The sequence below is a fragment of the Anabas testudineus genome, chromosome 5 (genome assembly GCF_900324465.2).
Source record: "Anabas testudineus chromosome 5, fAnaTes1.2, whole genome shotgun sequence".
NCBI lineage: Eukaryota > Metazoa > Chordata > Actinopteri > Anabantiformes > Anabantidae > Anabas > Anabas testudineus.
This window is the reverse complement of record NC_046614.1, coordinates 21,919,830-21,942,303: the sequence shown is the minus strand read 5'-3', so window position 1 is coordinate 21,942,303 and position 22,474 is coordinate 21,919,830. Positions and strand designations below refer to the sequence as shown.

The window sequence follows — 22,474 nt, the reverse complement described above, 5'->3', positions numbered from 1 at the left end:
ATAAACCTCAGTTGGTAATTTATTAGGTACACTGGACAAATGCAGTTTGTTCTGTCTGCTATTGAATTACACAAACAGGTCTACTATGGGGCGGAGAAATTTATAATACCTGTCAGTACGAAATCCAATTCAACAGCACCACAAACTACACCTTACAAAATGATCATACATTTTAACCAATGGCTCTCTCAAACAGTTACAACCAAAATAGAACATTATTAATTATTTGGATGTTTTAACCTGAATTTAAAGGATTAAACAGGGGCTAAGGCTGCTAATTGGCTTCAGCTACACACCCTATATACATAACATCTGTTATACTGCTTATTAATCTGTAACCTGTCAACAAATTAAAAATCATGAATTTGGAATTATGCAGAGTATTGGATTGTTAAATAAGGCCAATTTAGTTTTTCAGTGTACCTAGTGACTAAGTCTAACAGTGTATGTTCAGTAACATAATATTAAGGAAACTTTGAAATTGATTTTACCTTGTGGACAAATGAGTGTGTGTTACTCATAATCCACTTAAAATCTTTAGAATATTGACAAAATTAGTAGATTAGATGAGTTTGGGTGGGTGGTAATATTTTTTTCATTTTCATGGGGGTGGTTACAGCACTTAAAACACCCAGCACCTGATTGCTGCAATTAATGTAAAAAAATAAAATTAAAATATCAGTGAACTCTAAACGCATAGAGGCGACACACACCATTTTCACCCAGAACTTGCTTGAGAATTATCAGGCTTTTAAGTTTTCTTCAGTATCAGAATTATCTAGTCATAGTTGGTTTTGCATCCAATAGTACCTAACAAACGGTAACTCTTAATAGCACATTCGGCTTACATACTTTTCTAAAATATAACAAAAACGGGGAAATAAATCGGTTTGTCCATTTGTAGGCAGAACGTCTGCCGCTGACTCCATTCCAATGTCACAGGCCTACTTCCTGTTTCTTGTTTACACCTCTTCAAGAAGGGAAGTCTTTTAATGTTTATTAGGCCAAAACTCAAAATATTTTGTGTGTTGTTTATGTTTATATTTGACATGCAGCATAATAATTATAACTTTATAGTTAAGTATAAGTATAGTTTTATTTAATAAATAGTTTTTTGTATGTATAACAGAAAAGAAAAATGGCGGAAACCGTTTGGCTACTTTAGCTGTGATGAGGCGGGTTCTTGGCTTTGATTGAATGACTATTGTTCTAATTCGGCAGCAATGGAAACCAGGTGAAGTTAATTAAAATATTAACAGATATAATGTTCTTCTAATATTCATCGTCAGGATTCCGTGAAACTCGGACGTGAAGATGTTATAGAAGGTTAACAAACACCAATAGACCGTTGGGTTCCTAGCTAACTAGCTAACCGTTAGCTAGTTTTCAGTGCTGTTTATAGTGTAGTAGCTAAGCTAGCAGGCAATGCAGAAAGGAGATAAGGAGATAAGGAGATAAGGAGATAAGGAGATAAAGAGATAAGGAGATAAGGAGATAAGGACTAACATGCAGCTGGACATCGACCACTTTTCCTCCAGGGTAAAGAAAAAAGACCATCTAACATCATATTTGGTGAGTTTTGGCGTCAACATACACACATTTCAGGCTGTGCTGTGTTTTTGTTTGTTCTGTCTTTAATGGCACCAGTTAACAGCCCCTGTGAATGTTTAACACTTGTGTCTAATGTTACAGTTGTTATGAAATGTATTAGTTAAATAGAGTTAGTTGAATGGAATATAGTGAAATAGTAGTTTAAGTAAGATTTTACTTTAGCTTGTTTGCAGTGACGTTTTGATAATGCTGCTGTTTAACGTGACAGTTGGTACAAAGCTCTGATATGTTTGTTATAAATATATTTTGCTATTTATCAGTATTTATTAACAACTCGTTGTCATTCAAACGGCTGCAGTCTGTGGTACACCTTTACAGATACATGCAGGTAGATTGTTGCAGTATTTATGGTAACATTTGACTAAATGGTGGTGGATAGTAGACGAGATAAGAATGACAACAGAAAAGAGTCGTGAAACTAAGGATTTATTTTATTACAGCTAATATAAGTTGAGCAAATGTTGTGCATCTGACTGGGACAGTATCTTCAGGACAGTATCTTCTGGACAGTATCTTCAGGACAGCCCATTCTGCAGGTCCTGCTTACAAACTGGCTGCAACCAGCATGAGTTTAACTAACGTTATTGTTCTGGTCGGGATTTCATGTAGAGATAACTGCGATTAATAGGTCTGTCTGTTACTGAGCATAGTTCGTTTAGGTTTGCACAAAACTGGACTCATGTTTGTCTGCGCTGATTCTTGCTCCAACCTTCATGTCCACTGGTTTTACCTCCATGAAGACCGTAAAGGCTGAGCTGTAGTCGGGTTAGTTTGAAACTAGTAGTACTAAAAGTAAAGTTGCACAACTCAGACTATATTTATTAGTATTATTTTAATGTAAATGGACCTTAAATGCATTCAATTTAATTTGACAAATTATAGTGTGCAATTTCAGCTATACAAATGTAGATTTTTCTTAAAAGAAAATCATATTAGTTGCTCATAATAAGAGACTTTTCATTTTCAATTTGTATATTTGTCCTTTTAATAAAGTAATATTAATATTCTTAATGAGATTACTAATGAGATTGTACTAAATCCACTCTGGTTCTTCCAAAGTCATGTTGAGTTTTAGCCTGTGTAATTTAAATAGAAAATCAAGGAGATGGTGAGATGTGAGTTTATAATAGAGAGAGTACTGAGTAATATATTATACTGTTAATCTAAACTAGTTGACTCGTTCCTCTGTCAGTAAGTGGTCTGACATGCCCAGGAACTGATCACCACAATACAAGATTATGTTGATGGTCGGCCACGCATCTGCTGTTGTTTTTGATCTGTTGTTGATGATTTGTTTCTGAGTCTTGCTGCATGTGTTGATGTTGTGTAATTGATAAGAATTAGGGCTGCACAATTTGGTGAAAAAGTCATGAGTGTACTTGCTTTGTTATTATAATAATATTGCATACAAACAAAGTAGCACAAAACATACAAAAATATTTTTATGTACTGTCAAAAAATATCATCAGTAAGGTGAATCCAAACATTGGAAATTAATCCAGAGTACTAAACTCTTTTTACGCGTTGAGAAAATAAAATATAACTACAATAGCACAATAGACAAATCGGCATACAATCTAGGATAATCTGCACGTAAAATACAATTAAACAGAGTACTGTCCTGCATTAATAGTAAAGTATATTTCTATTATAAAAAACAGTGTTGTACATGTTGAATAATATAAACCTGAATAGAGTTTAGACTATCCAAATAAAGTCTCAGGGGAGAATATCATATTTAATTCTATTTTTAAAATTGGACATTGGTTTTTACTTGTTTGGGTACTTAAATAGTAATCTAAAGAAAAAGGAGGAACATTATGTTATGTTTCAAATGAAGATGAGATAAAGATTTGAATAATTAAGCATTTTACAGTATATTTAGAATTAGCATAATAGGCCGCATGTCTATTATCATGCAATTATGTTGCACCAGCCCTATAAAAAGGCTCTAAAAAGGTTTCCAAGTTGGTTTCAGCAGATCATGAATAATATAGTGATAAATTCATTCCACATCTACATCATATACCGTAATTAACACGTTTCTATGTAACAGAATAAAAGAAGCTAATTTAGGATACTAATATGTGTGACTAAAACGTTAACTGGAGCACTAATCATTGTGGAATGTGGAACTTCCAGCTGGAATTGCAGTAATTTTTTCAGTTCTTTCCATTCTGTTGACATAACAAAAAGATAAACTTTATTAACCCCGAAGGGCAATTCAGGATCAGTTTGACCTGAATCGGCACCAGGCACTCGAATCATGTCACAGTTCAGACCTTATCAAAAGATAACTGAACACATGTCTGTGTCTATGCATCACATTGACACAGTTACTACAGATTTTAGCCTTTAGACAACCAAAGATATTAGCTTAAGCCTTAAATTACAATAATATGTCGACTGATCAATTGTTCAATCATTACTATAAACACTTTTATTCTGCCTCTTTTACCCGATAGCAATGTCTTAAGTTGTAGTAGTATCAGTTTGTAGTATTTTATTTACAAATAGCACATTTGGCATGCTTAGGTCTGTATTAATGCTCAGGACGTTCATTATACCATTGACTTGAAGCAGAGGAGAAACAAGCAGGACAGTGTCCCTCGAGGGAGGGATGCAAATAAAAAAATAAAAAAAGCTCTCTAGTAGGTTAAAGTGCTGAAGAAGGGTCAGTATATTAGAAGTGTTGATCACAGAAAACCACCTTCTCATTAGTCTTGAAACAAAGGCACTCCACTATCATGTACTTATCTCTACAGTCTCTTCCTTCACCAAGACATAGTTATTTGCATGGAGCACACACTTTGAGGCCATCTTCAGGTCAAGGTGACCCACACTTTTCTTTTCTACTCTCTGCATAGTTACAAAAGGAATGCGTGGCTTGAAAAAGAGAGAAATGCCTAAGCATCATGGTACAATATTAAACTGTAGCAGAGATTATATTATATTATATTATAATGCAGATATCGTACACTGGTGAAAGTTTGTGAACCCTATAGAATTTTCTGCTAAAACTATATAAAGGGACCAAACATTACTTTTTTTTTTATTTATTTGTTATGGAAAATGATCCTATCCCAAATATTTGGGTTTGGTTATAAAGTATGTGAACCTGTATTTTCAGTAACTACTGTAGTGTGACACACCTTTGCAGCAAATAACAACTCCATTCAACTACATGTTTCAAGTAACTGTTTATCAGCTCGGCACATCAGCTTGAAGGGCTTTTGTTTTTTGCATTCCTCCATACAGAACAGCCTCAGCTGAGGGATGTTGGTTGGCTTCCTTGCAGAAAAACTGTCTGCTTCAAGTCCTTCTGCAGCATTTCTGTGGAACTACTGAAATTCTGTGAAGGACTGAAGGACTCTTTCCAAAATGGTAAAAAATATTATTTCTGCCACTTTAACCATTTCCTGGTAAAATTATTTGTAGTCAAAGATGTTTTTCAGTGTTTTCACTGAGAAACTTGATTAATGTGAGAACTGAGAGACTTTTTTAAATAGCTTTTTCTTTTCTTACTGCTTTTTCTGTCCTTTGATTTTCTTTTCACCTTTGTTGCACCTTTTTTTTCTCCTCACCTTTGTCCATCAGCTGTATTTCTTGCCAACTTTTTCCTAATGTTGAACTTTTTATATTTCAACCTTTTTTTTCACCTTTCCTAATTTTTTTAAAAATGTTCTTTTAAATTAGAACTTGTGATAACTTTTCATTGGTCAGCAGCATTTAAGCGGTCAGTGTCTTTTCGGCAACAGATCAGCTGATCAGCAGAAACTGCTTTCTCCAGTTGTATTTCGTAAATATAAGCACATTTGAAATTAGATGCCTGTGCGACCTCTTAAAACGTTGGGATAGAGGCATGTTTATCACTGTTTCTCATCACATTTGCTGGTTATTGTACCTTTTCGCATTGCCCATGATTATTTTTATTTGATTTATCTGTTGATGATTTTTCAATCAAAGCTGTTGGTTATTTTTTTGATTAGTTGATTAATCCTTTGTTTAATCTACCAATAGATAATCACAATGTCTGTTAGAAAAGCTAGTGCATCTATTTTACCTTGAAATATCACTATTTATCACATTGTTGTCAACTAAAGTTAAGATATATGCATGGTAAGCCTAATTTGGAAAGGTGTTATTTACTATGCTTTGCCATTGGAGATGCAGGGGTTCATATTTACTACTGTCCATGAATGCACCAAACACGTGGTGATGAGAGGCTAATGCTAACATAGCTGTGTATTCAGGAATGTGCTTGTATTTACAAAAGGTTTTCTTACACCAAAGTGCAGTGCTATGTTAATGGGAATGAAGATCATTAGACCTACATGTTTATAAATCAGCTGCTTACAACTTGTAAATGCACTAGAAAGCAGTAGCCATTAACATCACTGGGGGATCTTGGAGTTGTTATCTGAAATGTAACGGATAAGAACTCAAAAAGTACTCTGAGGCACTGACAGCAAGCAACAGTCAGACCAAGCTCACAGTAATAAATACTTAAATTGCTGTATCACCATTTTGACGTGAGAGAGTCCTAAACATGAACTCGGAACACCTTTCCACTGTCTTTAAGTTCATCTGATTTGATCTGGCTCAAAGAACCTTGCAGCGTTTCTGCACAGACTTGATGTGTGGCTTTCTTCTTGCATAATAAAGGTTGTATTTGTGGATTCAGAGGCACATTGAGTTAAGTGTCAGCTGTCCCATGGTCATGTAACGATATTCATCACTGTAGCATGACTGTTTATCATGTAGTACTACCTGAGGGCTTGAAGATTGCACATATTCAGTGAATTCTGCCCTTGACCTTGATGCACTGAGATTCTCTGGGGCCCTAAATCTCTTTTACCATATTATAGGTGGTGATAGACCTACATTCTTTGCAGTACTGTGTGGAGGTTTATCTTTTTGAACAGATAAACAATTATCTCACAAAGTGAGGGACAGATGAGTCACAACCCATCTTTGCTTGCAAAGACTGAGCCTTGAACTCAGTCATGAGTTTAATTGTACAGTTAATTGTATAATACACTAAAAAAACCTTTGAGTATAGAATCAAGCAAATTAATAATATAACATTTTAGTAGTAGTATAAATTCACTTGTCTGCTGTTAATCTGTGTGGTAGACACTTGTGGTGTCTGTGTTCTATGCCCATATCTGAGTTCTGCTGTTTGACCTGGCCTTCGAGTTCAGGTTTGGTTATTTTGAAATCGAATTTATTGAGAAAGTTTTCATGATCTCTTTGACTGAGCCAAATATCTCTGGATAAAGTTTGTATATTAGGTTCACAATGTTCAGTGGAAAGAGGATTTTTTTTGCATCAGCTTGAGCAGTGTTGGATGAAATCAAGCAAAATGGTAGCCTCGGGTAATGTTCAAGTTTCAGATTTGGCAGCACCAGTTAGGTCAGGTTCTGGTCTTAATTTTAAGCTCATGTAGAATTCTCTTTCCTCTTTAGAAAACTGAAACTCTGCTTTAAGTGGTGTATTTAGAAATGTATTGAAACCAGCCGCTCAGGTACACTAACAACAACAGTGATTTAGTTTGTGAGTAATATAACAGTTCTGATTTAAATAATATCTTAATGGTGGTGGTCCAGACTGTTTTAAGTTTTGTAGTAATTGGTGCTGTTGACCTGTATTGTGATAAACTGACAGACATCTATAGTCACCAGTACACAGTTAAATGTGACAAAACACAGTATTCAAATAGTTTTAATGCCTGCCCTGACCCTAGGAAAAGCTAATCACTCTTTGGCTTGACATATTCTCATATCTAATTTTTTTATACTTATAAGCTGCTGTGTTTGGCCCCAGTGTCCTTAGTGTCAGATTCAGTCGACTGCAAAGGCATGCTCTGTAATTTAACCACTGTTGATTATCTAGCTCCACTAGTTTAACAGTGATATCCAAAAATTACCACTCCTTCACCTTTTGAAAGCATTTCTGCATCCTGTCCTCACCCAGATAGAGAGCAGGACCTGGTTTGATATCTACTCGGGTTAAGCTACGCTGGCTTTTTACGATCTACTCCTGTTCAGTTGTCCCTGCATCCTTTCGTTTGTTGACGTGGTGGAAATCTGTGTTATTAAAGCTTAGTAAATCTTGGACACTCTGCAACAGCAGAGTAAACAGTTGCAGGAGTGATAGAGCGAGGGGAAATTGTCCTCTATGAATCGGGTTCTCTGGAACACAATTATCTTGTTTCGTCAAAGAGCCAAATTTACTTGGCCAGCAGTTGGTATTCCTGAGTCCAGACAAGTAAACTCTGTGGGGATACGGCAGCATAAGTCCCCAGCCGTACTCAAACCGGGGACGCTGTGGTTACATGCACTGTAACCATTTGGCTATCTAGGTGCTCCCTTAGACTCCCTTCTTAGGAAATCTGATTCTGATTCACCTCATTTCAGGTGGTTGATGGTCTGTGCTCTCTGTTGAAACATGAAAAATACTTCACACAAAATGGGCTACGATGCCTTAGTGATCACCCTTCAACCCTCTTCTGTCCCTCTTCAGAGTCTATCTTGATGAAGATGGTCCTGTAAGTACCCCACATACAGTGGTTTTCTTTGAACTTGCTTCCTCTAGCCCATAACTTCCTGTTTAGAGGAATCTGTTTTGTCCATCATCAGACCAGCTGTGGCTGTTTAGCTCAGGTATAAACATTTTGTACAGATCACTTGTAGTCTAACCCGTATTTTAGACTTTAGACTTTAAACACATCAGCAAGCTTCAACTCCTGTTGATACAATTTTAAACACTGGAGATGTGGTAGGATGCTGTTCATTTTAGTTTCCTCATACATCAACTTAAAATGGAGTAAACGTTGATGGCTTCACAATTCCATAGATCTTTAGTGAGCTACCAGGACCTGAGTAAGAAAAACTGATAAACACAGACCTCTAGACATGAGTTAATTGTGTGTTGTGTGCAGCATTGGAAATGTGAGAGAATTACCCAATTGTAAATTATCTGCTCAGCAAACATGGCTGTAGTCTTCATACTACTACTCATGAGATGAGACTGACTGTTAGAAATGAACTCTCCAGTTTGATGTCCACTGTGACCAGCTGTCCGTTTCAGCTCAGATGTGACATGTTTCAGCAAACAGGAGGTCAGATGTGAACCAACAACACTGATCTTTAAATAAGGTCCGTAGTGGCGGCAAGCGGCCACTGAGCCTGCAGCAGTGAAGGTCAGGCTCTCCGGTCCCCTCCTTTCTCCCCCCATAGCGTCACTTGTCAGGAAAAAACATTTCCAAGCTGCTCCTCTCTGCAGCCAGCACTGCAGCTCAGCTCTTTGTGTGTTGGGGGAAGGGAGCTCAGCAGGCAGAGAAACAGTAACACAACTGCTCATGCTCCATTTTGGAAAGGTTAACCTCGACACAGATATTCCAACCTCACGGTGGCCCGAATATATAATTCCACTGCATGTACCTTGTGGGTACTGCTTCCTGCTGAACTGTCATGGCAGTAAAGTGTCTGACAGCCACATGGACAGCAGAGGAAGGAACAAAGACTTGTTTTTGTTGTGTCATGAATGTCAGCAGCAGAGAAGGAAAGCTATTTAAGGTGAAGGCCTATAGAGAGAGGAAGCATTTGGGGTTTTTCAGTGTGAGACGGCAGTAGGAACAACAGAACAATGATTGCTTCTTCTTGGAGATTCAAACAGGGGGAAGAGGAAATAGAAGAAACAAACTGTCTCCTTCCTTCATAAACATCGCTGCTTTCACACTGAACATGAGTGTAAATAAATGCTATGTTTGGAAAACAGGAAGATTTCCTGTACAGCCAAGAAGAAAAACGGTGGGAAAAGAACAGATGTGGAGGCCAATGAGAAACACAAGAACATAAATCAGACTGAAAACAGAAGTAAATTATTGTGGTTTTAATTAAAAAGGGTAAAAGATCTTTTTTTGTTCAAGCAGCAAAAAAGTTAAGGAAAATCCAACAACAGATCGTGTTTCTTTTTCCTCCTTTTTCTTGAGCTAGCAGGAGGAACAGATAACAATGAGTCTCTGGCTTTAACAGCTGTGAGTCACTAAACTGGTCCTGATGTATCATGTACCCTGTCAGCTCATACTGAAATGTTATCAAATCAAGTCTCCTGGGGTCCAATCAATCAAATCAGACAGATCCCTGATGTCCACAAATTAAATACAATAATAAGGAAATTGACCATTTCATGTATTTCAGTTGCCTTAATACATGAGCTTTACTTTAATGGTGTTTATACAGAAGACGTAGCATGAGCAGCCTGACAGCAGCAGCCTTAAGACCAACATTTCAGTTTTTGTTTCCAGATGTTTACATCTGGATCTGATAGGCAACTTAGAAGATAGCATCTTTTATTTTTCATGTGAGCAAAAGTATTGGAACATGTAGACTTGAAATACAGTAGATTAAAGTGAATAAGACTTAATATTTAGTTGCAAAAACTGCACCAAGCCTGTGACCAATTGACATCACCAAACCTTTGCATTCTTCTTTTGTGATGCTTTTCCAGACTTTCACTGTAGCCTCCTTCAGTTGTTTTTTTTTGGTTTTGGGTGGTTACTCTGTTCAGTCTCCTCTGTTGAGGTAAATGCTCTATAGGGTTTAAGTCTGGACACTGACTTGTCCAGACTTAAACCTTGCACCTCTTGCCCCTCATCTCCTCTGTTGTTTTGACACTATGTTTTGGGTCATTATCCTGCTGCATGATGAAAGATCTCCCATCATCTTTATTTAAACTGGCAGACACAATGTTTCCGTAAACATGTTGCTGCTGCCATCATGTGAATTTTGTCTCATCAGTTTATAAAACTTTGTCCCAGAATCTCTGAGGCTCATTTCTGTACTTTTAAAAAAAATCCTGCCTGGCTTTCCTGTTCTTCTTGCTAATGAGTGGTTCACATATTTTGGTTTAGTCTTTACTTTTGTTCATGAAGTCTACTGTGAACAGTAGATTGTGAAACCTTCACTTCCACCCTGTGGAGGATGTTGCTGGTTGCTTTATGGTCTTTCTTTACAGCTCTCGTGATGTTTCTTTCATCAACTGCTGTAGCCTTCCTTAGTCTACCCATTTGTCTGTTGATTAGTACATCAGTGGTTTCCTTCTTCTTCAGGACTTTCCAAATGGTTGTACTGACTATGGCCAATGTTTGTGCAATAGCTCTGATTGAATTTCCGTTCCTCTCAGCAGACTCAACAGCATTCTACCTGTTAGGTGAATTGTGCTTGCAAATATCTTGGTGTTATTTTAGATTCAACTTTTTGCTTCAATAAATATATATGAGTAAGTTGATAAAAGACCTAAAGGTCATCATTACTTTAATATACTCCCTAAATATAATCTCCTGTTCTGGGGGGAAACCTTAGTAATTTTCTTAGTGCTTTTATTTTAAGAGTTTCCTAGTTCTGACACCTTTCCAGTAAATATACTATACAATGATATTTATCATTCCTTAACATGAAACCTTAAAACTTGTCTAAGAAGCAACCAGATCTGACATCTCACCTAGTCAGTGCCAGCTTCCCGTTAACTACTGCTGATGCTTTGTTCACAGTCAAGTTCAACAAGCAGATAATATACAGACAACAATATATATATATTTTTTTTTTGCATTTGTCCTCTGTAAGCCACCATACTTAATTTAAAATGAAATAAGTCAAGATGCGAAAGTCAAGACTTTCGGGCCAAGTAGTATTTCTCCTTTATTTTCTCCTCACCCATACGGTGCTGCAGGAAACTAAATATGCGACTAAACAACAGTACACTGAATATATAACATAAGCATTATGGACAGTTAACGTCATTAGTTCAAATTTAGTCTATTCAGAACTGTAATTTGCATGAAGATAAGAACATTTTAAAACTAATTTATAAATAAACGTGAACACTTTCAAAGGGTTCACTTTGTTGAGCAATCGCTTCTGAAAACTCGGCACATTCAGAGGGTCTTGCTGACACCATCAGTGATTGATGACAAAATGGCAGCAGACAGGCAGGTGATGGATTTTAAATGATGAAAAACTTGAGGGAACGGACCAGATCCAGTGATTTACAGAAGGTTTGCTGGTACAAAAACATGTCAACTTAATCTTGCAAATAATATTTGATCTACGAAAGGTGCTAAATGAGGACTGGGTTTTTCCAATGACCAAAATGGCGCACGCCTTTAACTTTATAAATGTACAAAGTGGGCCGTTTTTATCAAAGTAAATACATGTTTATTGTGTCTGTATGAGCCTGATAAGGCTTGAAACTCATCCCAATCCATTAACTGCTTCTCAAGATGCAAACCTTAAAGAAAAGCCTCACGTTTATTTATATTTCTATATTTATTTATTTATTTAATTTCTTTAAAATTCTTCCAGACAGCTAGACATCAGTGTTTAATGAAATGTTACTTGAAATATAGGAAGTAGTGCATTTGTTGGAGACTATTTTCTGCTGCGGATGAATCCACATTTGATGCAGAGTACTGTGCAGCATGGTGGTGTATGTTGATCAAACTGCAGTGTATTCATTGTATGCAACTTTTCTGGCTCCCTGGACTGATGAAATATGGCTTGTAGTTCTGTAGCTGCTCCCAGCTCAGGAGCTAATGCTCAAAAACTGTAAATTATCTGCTTAGCTCACAAAGTTAATAAACAACTGGTTAAAAAATACCAAGCAGGTAGAAGCATTTATTGATCTCAGAAGATGGTGGAGACTGAACCTGAGCTAAAAGGAGAGAGACGTAGAAACACAAACACACTGCATTGAAAATGTTGCAGTTTGCTGCGAGTTAGTTTTAGAGCTTTTCTTCATAGTATTTATAGTGTCAAGCTATGTCTGAGCGTTTCTCTCACAGAAGAGTCACTAACATTGGTATTTACTTTAACAAAAAGCAATAAAAAACAAGTAGTTCCATATCCAGTGGTCAGGGAAACCCCTTCATCCCATTGGAGAATCATGTTAGTGTCCACATGATGAATGAGAACCTTCAGCTGCTAAATGTTCCACTTTATTTACCTGTTGGTGTGTGCGTGTGTGGTGTTGGGCAGTTTGTGTAGTGGGTTTGTATTTCAGCTTTTTTGGTGAGACTGAACCTACATGTGCCAAAAAACCGGGAGCTAAAAATCCCCACAGAGCAGAGCTGGGGATCATTTTCTGGTGGGTTCACAGCTGCCAGATACACTTTGACATTACACAGAAGTATGAATAATTTCCAAATAACAAATACTGATTTGGTTTTTCTTCCACAGTGCATCTTACGTAAACTGACAACTTTACTTGTTTTTTTTTTTTATATACAGACAAAATGCAAAAAGCTGAGCCAGGACAAAGCTGTCAGGTTATTGTGGTTTGTAAACACACAGCTCTAGTTTTACTGATTTTAACTGGTTTTACTGATCCAGGTCCAGAATCTGTGGAGGTTCTTTAGGTTCTGCCTGCTCCACCTCCTCACTGGTATCCTGTAGGAAGGAGAGGAAATTATTAAAACCAGCAAAGGGATGTTCAAAACATGAATATTTATGGTCATTCAGTGTGTTCTTATTAGGCAGCAAGTGGTCTGGATTATTTGATTCTGTAAGAGCCTAAAGGAACCCGACATTAAAACGTGTGGTACATTTAGATAAAATCCTGCCTGTTGTCTCAGGCTGAAGTATAACTCTGTATTACACTGCAGCCAGGTCACACAGCTGGAAACAAAGTGATGTTGGCCTGTTCTCTGATAGAGAAGGAATGAGTAAACTACGGACTGGGAACACTGCCGTGTCTGTCCAAACAGGTCCAGACAGTTTCCTTTCAGAGCGTATGCAGCATGTAGACTCTCACATAACACTTGAGTTTGAATGTTCACCTGAGCAGTGGAAGCTGTTTATAAAGAGCAGAGGGGTGGAGAGAGAGAAAGCAATGGAGAAAGAGAGAACTGGGAAAATGAGAAACTGTATGTCCAGTAGAAATGATGTAAGAATATATAGTTGATTCGTTTTCTTTTATTTCTAGTGGAGTTCCAGTACAAAATGGTGAGACCCATTATTTGGGTGAATTTCTACCTGAGAAACTAGATGTGGAATGTAATAAAAATTCACTTTGGGCTGCAGTTATGTGAGTAAAGTGATTCTGTAGCTGTACCACACCGACTTACATTAAAATATCTGTTGGCTCTGTCCAACATGCAGCATCAATACTTTTTAAATTTGAAAATCTAGTTTTATTTACCTAAAAACAGCTGCATCATTTATTCTATTTATTCATCATTTGCACCTTAATAAATGCATAAATATATAAAACAAATATTAATATTTTGACATTTTTAAACATAACCAATCTTCAGCACTTGTTTGAAATTAGTTTCCACTAGTTCTAACTTGTGACAAGATGATGTTAAGCTGGTATCATTGATCCGTTCCACCACTGCAGTCTAATGAAATATGAATTTATTTCTCTTCTGTCCACACATACTGTGGAGTTTTCCTGAGCTGCTTTTAGAGCATCGCAGATGTGATATGTAGAGAAGTTGTGTTTCTGTGGCCTGTGACGTATGTGGCCTTCATGTCGTATGGGAAATAGCAGAATACTGTGTTCACGTCGTGTTTCTCGTGAGGCTGTGCTGTGCAGTTAGACCGTGTTCTGAGTAGTGATAAAGTGTAAAGCTGATCCATCACCTCGCCCAGTAAAGCCTGAAGGCTGCTGGAGGTTGAACCACAATAGGATTGTTTGTGCTGCTGGTTCTGCAGTTTGGAAGCAGACTTCAACTTACTGTATTTTTCTAATCACTGGTGTTTTTCTGCCACATCGTAATCTTGTGCAGATATAATTCTGGTTTTTACCTTTACACGTGTGTTTGTGTATATATATATATATCACTTTCCAATAAAGTGAGGACATTTTGGCTGGTCCTCACAACTTCAGAGGGCTATTTGAGGGTTAAGACTACATTTTACTACTGCTTTATTTTATCTACTGTATTATTTATGTAGGTTTAGCTTTGTATATTATGAGTGCTGTGTCGTAGAGCACCTCACGGACCAACTGTGGTTAGTAAGCCACATCTCAGGTACACATTGCTCGAAGTCTGTTGCTGGTGTGTAACTGTGTTAATTGTTTTGTGTTGTTTTATAGTTTCATCTTTAGGAAAAGTTTTATTTTCGGAGTTTCCCCACATACAGATCTAGCCAAAGATTATCTCTATGGAGTAAGAGGTATCACTCTAACACCTGAACAATTGTAGAGAACTGCGTGTCTCTGGTCATCTATAGTGAAATCATCAGCTGATCTCTCACGTCTGTTTCCAAACTTGCAGTTTCAATGTTTTATATAATCATTAAATCAATGTCAGTTTAGTTCTGAATCAAGACCTTCGATGTTTAAAGCAAGTAGCAGTTGGAAAATAAGATGCCCAACATGTAAATGTAATCCCATACCATACAATGAAAGTTTTCATCTGCTTCAGAACAGAAATAATAAAAGTTGAATTTGTCATAGAACTAGAAAATAACGGGGTGTAGGGGAAAAGGTTAATCAGACTGTCTTGTCTGGCCAGACCAATATAACTGTTTTTTTTTTTTTTTTTAGAGCTACATACTGTGTCACTCCCACCATCTGTTTGGTCACAGATATAAATCTCAGTGTTCTACTACAGCACTAAGTTGGCATTTTCAGACTTTTGCGCTTTGGAGAAAAACAGTTTCAGTGTTGACAGTGGCCCAAAACAGAGTAGGGGTGATTTGTTTACAAATTTAGTGAAGATCTGTGTGAAGATGAGGGGACAGCTGATTGAAGAATTTCAGACAGGAGGGTGAAACACCATCTGGCACCTTCCTGAACGTCTTGCTTCAAAAGAGCTGACAGACACATCCTTGATGGAAGGGGCGAGATGATTGCTGTTGGCTGTATGATGTGTGAGATGGAGTGGGTGAACAGTGTCGATACAGGTTTATCAAACCTGTAGAGAAATGCATTTAGACCATCAGCCTGTTTGGTTCTCTATAGTGTGGGATGGTTTCCTGTAGCTGGTGATATTCTTCAAGCACCTCCAGAATGACAGAGCTGTTAGCAGACAGCCTGTTTTTCAGCTTTTCAGTATACCTTCTCTGGTCTCATTTGAGTGTGTCTAACCCAGTTGTAAAGGATCCTGCCCCCACTTTTTAAGTCCATCCTCTTGGTCAGTGAGTTCATTCAGCTCTTCAGCCTCAGAAACCTTCTGATCAGTGCAGGCAAAGCAGCTGTGTAATAGATGTGTCTCCTCAGTGTGTCCACAGGCTTTGCAGATGGAGACTGAATAATAGTGTTTAACCATTAGAGAAGTATCTTTGTAAGAGCAGGTGAAGGCTCATGACACGAACAAGTTAAACTTTGGTGATGCTACTGTACAGAACATTGTCTCAGCAGAAACAAACTCTGACGTTAAAAAAACTAAATATAACACTCAACTAGTGGTAAACTGAAACAGTAACTTGTTTGGACTTGGTTCAGTTTTTGACCAGCAGATGCACAGTAGGAACAGGAGTTGTGCAGAATGTGGCTCTGTAACTGACGTGAGAGCATCACTTCATAGGAAACTCACTGTGTCTGTTCTGGAGACTGTTGCTGTTGGACTGAAACAAGCAGCTCAGTCTCTCTGGGTTGTTGTTGTGAGTCAAGTCTACCACCACACTGCATAGTATTGGTCTGGTGATTGTTTCTCTGAGAGGTTTAAAATCACAACGTATATAGTAGTAAACTGAACCACTTGAGTAGCTTAAAAAATAAAATAGTTTGTTACAGTTGTTGGTCGGAAGTCTGATTATTTTCCTCTTCAGGTTGGTGACGCTTCTGCTCGAGAGTTTGCTGATGTTGACAACGAATAACTCTTTCTCAAATTGTTCCAACATAGGGATTCTCATATTTAAGGATTTGGCATAGCCCTAGTTGTGGTTATGAAAGATACTTAAAAAATAATAATAATAATTTGCATCATGTTTTAGTGTCTGAGGTGCCTTAAATTTTAATTACGTTATAGAAACTAGTTGTCCTTAATTCAGTTTAATTATACACCAGTAACTGAACCAGTACAAACTGCTGTTTTATTCCAGCTGTCTTCACCTGACCCTGGAGTCTACTGGCTCTTTGTAAAAGGCAAAATAATGACCGTCTAAAATCCAACCACGAATGCCAGTTCAGACAGGGTCATCAGTGACGGTCAGTTCAAGACACGGTGAGTAGTTTAGATTTTGTTCAACTTACCCCAAATGGCTCAGCGAAGGCCCTCGAGCCACTGTACAGAGGATTGGGAATTGAGACCAGTGTGGGTTTGTTATTGCCGCCTGCTGCATTGTCATCATCATTCTGGAACAGAGGAAATGGGAATGATGGTCAGCTGTTAGCAGTGATCTACCAGCAGCTGTTTTATTAACATCAGATGTTTTTGTTTTTTTAAATAATAATCAAGAGTTTCAAGCACTTAACTTACAAATATGTTCTACACTCCAATATCAACAGATGTCTGGCAGTCAAACATCTGAAGCATGTTTGTTTTATTTAGAAGTAGTAGTAGGACATAAAACACCTCCAATTGATACAAACATGTGATAAAACTAAAATAATGTGTATTGTGGTATCACTGCTGTTGAGAATATGTGTCATGTCATTTATAGTCATTGTACTACGGCTCTTTGTCACAGTTGTGGGTACAGCTGAATGAAACCGATTAAGATCAATGCGATCAAATGACAAAGCTGTTGCATCGACAGATTGATGAAAGTAACAATCTGAAGTATCCCATGTGTAATATAAACAGTGTCAGGAAAAACTTTGTGAACCTTTTGGAATTTCATGGTTTTCTGCATTAATTTGTCATAAAATGTGCTCTGATCTTCATCTAAGTCACAACAATAGAAAAACACAGCTTAAAATAATACTACACAAATATATGTTTTCATGTTTTTATTGAACATAACATGTAAACGTTCCAAAAGGTTCACAAAGTTTTTCTTGCCACTGTAACCTTCCCCTTTCCAACATATAATCTTTCAAAGGTTACAGATTACTGCTCAACCCATAAACATTCACCTCAGACCAGCATTTGCACATATTCCTATCGTCTGTCCTTATTTAATGTGTTCTTTGGTTGGTTTATGCAGCAGTTTAATACATTTTCTCTATCAGGAGACAATAATAAGAACCTTGAACCTTAAAGTGCTTTATAGCTTTAAAAAAATAGTTTCAAAACAGACGGAACAGATGAGGTTGCTCTGTGTTCAGGCCAATATGTCTGTATGTCCTTTAGCTGCTTATCCTTGGCTCAACAGCACTATCTCATACTTGTTTTTTTCTGTGTGTTTGTGTCTCACTTTGAAGTAGTGGAAGCGGAAAGCATCTGTCTTGTGTTTGAAGACGTAGTAACCAAATGCAGCCAACACACACACGAGCAACACCAACATCAAGATGCCCACCGCTGTGCCACTGGAATGGGTGTGGCCTGTGGATTTATCATGGGAGCTCTGCAGAGGACAGGTAAGACAAACACAGACAATTACAGTACATATGGAGACATTAATACATTTCTATTACAAACATAGTCCTCACCACTGGATTCCAAATACACACCATCTCTCTGGCTCCAATTACCATGGCAACAGCTACACTTTGCAGCACTGTCACCATGGAGACATGACTGTGTGTTAGGCTGTAGCCACTAGATTTATTTCTTCAGAGAAAATAAGAAATATAACCAATTAAAATGAATGACTGATGTTAAAGATCCAATCTAACGAGACAGGACTTATCCACAGACTGTAGATATGCAGTTTAACAAACATTAAACATTTCAGAAATGTGCAGTGTGTTTACACCGTTTTCAACAAAACTGCCAATTACTAGTGATGGCACCAAAACCGATTCTTTGGTACCAAGTCCATCCCAAACTTCTATAAACATGATACTTATTATTTTCTATAGGTATTAAAAGCACCACAGTAGCTGTCAAATAAGCAAATAAGTGTAGTCGGTTGTTAATTTTATATTGACAACATGTTGGTGACGTGTGTATGTGTGTATATCTTAAAATGTTACCTAAAAGCACTAAAGATAAAACAGCTGAGGAAAGTGTCTTTATGCACATTTTTTATTTGTGCATTAAATTAGTATGTAGAAAAGCAAGAAATTAAAATTATTACACGTGTTTTAGCTCCATTTGTATGTAAACCTGGTGACTTCCTGTTTCAGAATGAGATAACCCCTGGTTGTCAGCAGCTTGGCTTGAAACCAGCTTTACTTACTGGTGTGGGAGGTGCCGTCAGTGGCCCCTCTATGACATGGATGATCCCGTTTACAGCGGGAATGTCCCATTCCAGCAGCAGCCGCTTGTTCACCAGTTTACAACTCTGTGGGGATCATTTCAAATAAAGCAACATTTAGTGTTCATTTTAAATCCAATTCAGCATTTTAAACTGTTTACATATAAACATTTAATAAATGTAGTTTTAAGTAGATGTCAGTGTCCCCGCAACTATAGAAAAACCAACGTGTGTGTTTTTCTGACCTCATTGTTGCCATGGGTAACAGTAAGGTTGAGCCCGAGCATCGATGTGATGACGTCGTCATGTCTCAGATCTTTAAATGCCCGTCTGCTGTGATTGGCTGAGATGTGATACTCAATATCTCTACCAGACAGAGTCTGAACAAACACACAATAGAAACATTAGATTTCACTGACGGCTTCGTTCAACTAAGTAAGTTCCAAAGTTCAGAAACAGAGTACTGATCTATTTCTTCAAATTTCAAGTATGTGGGTCTGCATGTTTTAATCGAACTATGAATATAAAATGAAACTTAATCACAAAACACAATTATGTTAAAGCTAACATTAACAAAATTAATTTATATTATGGACGGTAAGATAAAAATAATACAGACTTTAAACATATGATCAGGGCGGATGACCAGAAGTTGCTAAAATACATAATGTAATTGAAAATTACAACAATTAATATATTATATCTTATATAAATTATTTAAAAATATGTTGTTTTCTACAGAAAAGAGAAAAGTAGAAAACAGACTTTTACATTTCTCAAAATATTTAAATGCCGTTTTAAATATATTGCTGTGTATCTAATCATTTTATGTCTTATACAGTGGCAAGATAAAGAATGTGATGATCTTCATCTAAGTCAAGAGTATTAACAAAAAATAATAACACCAAAAATGTCTGATCAAAGACTCGCTCACATAAACATATTGTAACTTATGTTAACACCTAACACCTAGATTTTTTTTTTTTTATTCCAAGTGTTCACATACGTTCTCCACTCTCATTGAGGTTTTTATGGTTGTTGTTAATAAAGTGAAAGATCAGAATTTCTTTTTATTATTTAAGCCACATTATATTTTATTTGTTAATACTCTTGACTTGGATGAAGATCAGATCACATTTTATGACGAATTAAAGCAGAAAAACATGAAATTTCAAAAGGTTCAAAAACCTTTGTTTGCCACTCTACAATTAATTGACAATTAACCACTTAAGTGCCGATGCTGTACATCACCTGGTTTTGAGCAAAGCCGGCGTTATGAGGAACAAACAGTGTGACCTCAGACTTCCTGTGAGACAAAACATCAACAAGCTGTTTCCCCTCTGAGGATGAGTCGCTATACTCCAACAACAACTACAGAAAGAGACACAGTAAAGGTACTTATTAATCTTATCAAGGTTTTCGTCTAATCAATGGGTGGTGATTCGTGTGCAGAACTGGTTCAGGGCTGGTAGAATCATCTTTTACTTTGTTTTGTTCAAGTTGATGATCTCATCCATAAATTATCCTCTGTGTTAAGAAGCTTACAATTAGCTCAGATAGTTTAGTTTGTGTGACAGTGGCTGTTTCTGTTAAAAACCATGTCATTTAAAATGAAATGACATTTTTTAACTGAGGACCCAGAACAGTATTATAACTGGGGCGATTCATCATCACTTGCACACAAGCAGATAGAAACAGCCACTGTCACAGTTAATTAGTTTTGCTCCTTTGTAGTATGGCAGGCTAATTAGCATAAAGCTAATATAAACACTGTGCATTGGCACACTGATGAATAACAGTTGTGAACTACTAACAGCATTAGAAAAGATTTAATCTGTGCCAAAAAACGTTACTATCCTGACACCAATACTAACGTTATAGCTAGCTGTTCACTATTGCTAACTAGCTGTATTATTTCGCTGGAAGTTGAAGCAGCCCTACAACTAATAATTTCCATCAGAAGAATATTTTCTGAGACAGAGCATATACACTTAACAGCCACTTCATTAGCTACACCTACAGCTACAGCTATACAAATATATCCAACAATCCATTACTACCTAATTTTTAAATAAGGGGACAAAACATTCTGACCAGTCAGCATGACCCTGAGCTATGTGGGGGAACAGACAGTCCCGAATATGAAAGTAGTATTTCATTCCACTTCCAGGAAGTTTCTAACACTGCATTCTGTTATAAACAACAGGTCCAATATTTGCTGTGCTGTAGGAACAAAGTGATCACAAATTGCAGATGTCAATGTGACATTCACACTACTGGAGCAGAGAAGAAAGACAACAGAGTTGGAAAACAAGACTTGAACATATTTGTAGGTCACACATTCTGTATTTTTGGAGCTCTAAACTTCTTTAAGTGTCCGACCTTGAAATGAATCCTCCTTCAACTTCTTTTTGGACGGGAGGTTGAGTCTCTACCGGTCAGATTAAAGCAGCTGCTTTCATTTTCACCTGGAAATCTTTAAATCTTATCTCTCTTATGAGAAAGAGACGTTCTTGTTGTGTCTGTAACATTTAATTGAAAATGTCAGACTGAAAACACCTGCCATCCTATTATTATTAAGTACCAGATGTTAATGTATAACTATTATTTTACTTATTTAGTAATTGGTTGTATTTGTTTTTGATGTGTATTTGTTTTCTTTTACACAACTAAACTGTTCCACTCTGAGATGTCTCTTTGTAGGCAAAGTGAATTATTTCCTGCTGAAATTCACTTGGATCAGACCCAGGAAGCACTTTATCCCAGAATAAGGAGACATAATGACTAATACCTCCAGCTTTCTGTCTCAGGGCTGTTGGTAAGTTTGGTTATTTCAAATGAAAGATTTGTTGACTTTCTAGTTTGCTTTTGGTTCCAGATAATTAAAGCTCATCAGCAGATGATTTGCAGTAATCTTTGTAAATGGTAACCGACAATGTTTTTCGTCATTTGGCTCAGTTTTAACTAATGTCAGATATGTCAACAGTTGTTGAATTGGTTACTTTGAGATTTGGTACAAACAAATTAAATATTGGATCCTGTTGACTTTGTTGTTCCCCTGACTTTTCCTGAGTCACCACTTTAGTCAAACATCTCAAAAGCTACTGGATGATTTTGGCAAATATTTGCGCATTAACATTTTAAACTAAGAAGATAAACATGTTAAAAAAGTACAACCTCACAGAGCTGCTACCACAGCTGCAGACTCGAAAAGTGCTTTCAGCTTTAGTCCATTTGAATTGATCTGAAGTTTGTTTTCCCTATGTTCGTTTTGTCTGGTGTGAACGTAGTAATCAAACTCAAGTTCAAACCAAAACAACCACACAGAGACTCTGGTGTGGTCCTCCTGGTTTGAAAGCATATTAAATGAGGTGTTAGCCTAACCCAACAAGACGTGTGTAATTATGACCTGACCCTAACCTTTGCCTTCTCTGGAGCTGTGTAGCCTGGTTTCTCCTACAGCTTACATCTTATCACATAAACATGTTGGCACAAGTCTTAAGCTCTAACCTAAATTGTTAACATGTTAATGATGCAAAACAAATCTGCTGGACTGAATCATGATTTAAATGCTGACAGCAGGTTTTAGTTAGGTTTTCCTAATC

At 37.1% G+C, this 22,474-nt stretch overlaps 1 protein-coding gene and 1 long non-coding RNA gene across 2 annotated transcripts in view; one reads left to right on the top strand and one right to left on the bottom strand.

The window, feature by feature from the left end:
* The first annotated feature begins 1,127 nt into the window (after positions 1-1,127).
* Positions 1,128-18,926, top strand: LOC113154808. Its single transcript, XR_003298066.1, has 5 exons — positions 1,128-1,234; positions 1,539-1,572; positions 16,668-16,789; positions 17,932-18,087; positions 18,799-18,926. It is a non-coding gene; the product is annotated as an uncharacterized LOC113154808 (long non-coding RNA).
* Positions 11,284-22,474, bottom strand: part of stab1 (stabilin 1) — a 62,555-nt gene continuing 51,364 nt past the window's right edge. The window contains exons 65-70 of the mRNA XM_026349184.1: positions 20,121-20,240; positions 19,115-19,249; positions 18,852-18,956; positions 17,925-18,074; positions 16,819-16,920; positions 11,284-13,061 (exon numbers count right to left, since the gene is read on the bottom strand). Of these exons, the coding sequence (XP_026204969.1) occupies positions 12,993-13,061; positions 16,819-16,920; positions 17,925-18,074; positions 18,852-18,956; positions 19,115-19,249; positions 20,121-20,240 (681 nt within the window). The 3' untranslated portion in view covers positions 11,284-12,992. The remainder of the gene's footprint in view (positions 13,062-16,818; positions 16,921-17,924; positions 18,075-18,851; positions 18,957-19,114; positions 19,250-20,120; positions 20,241-22,474) is intronic.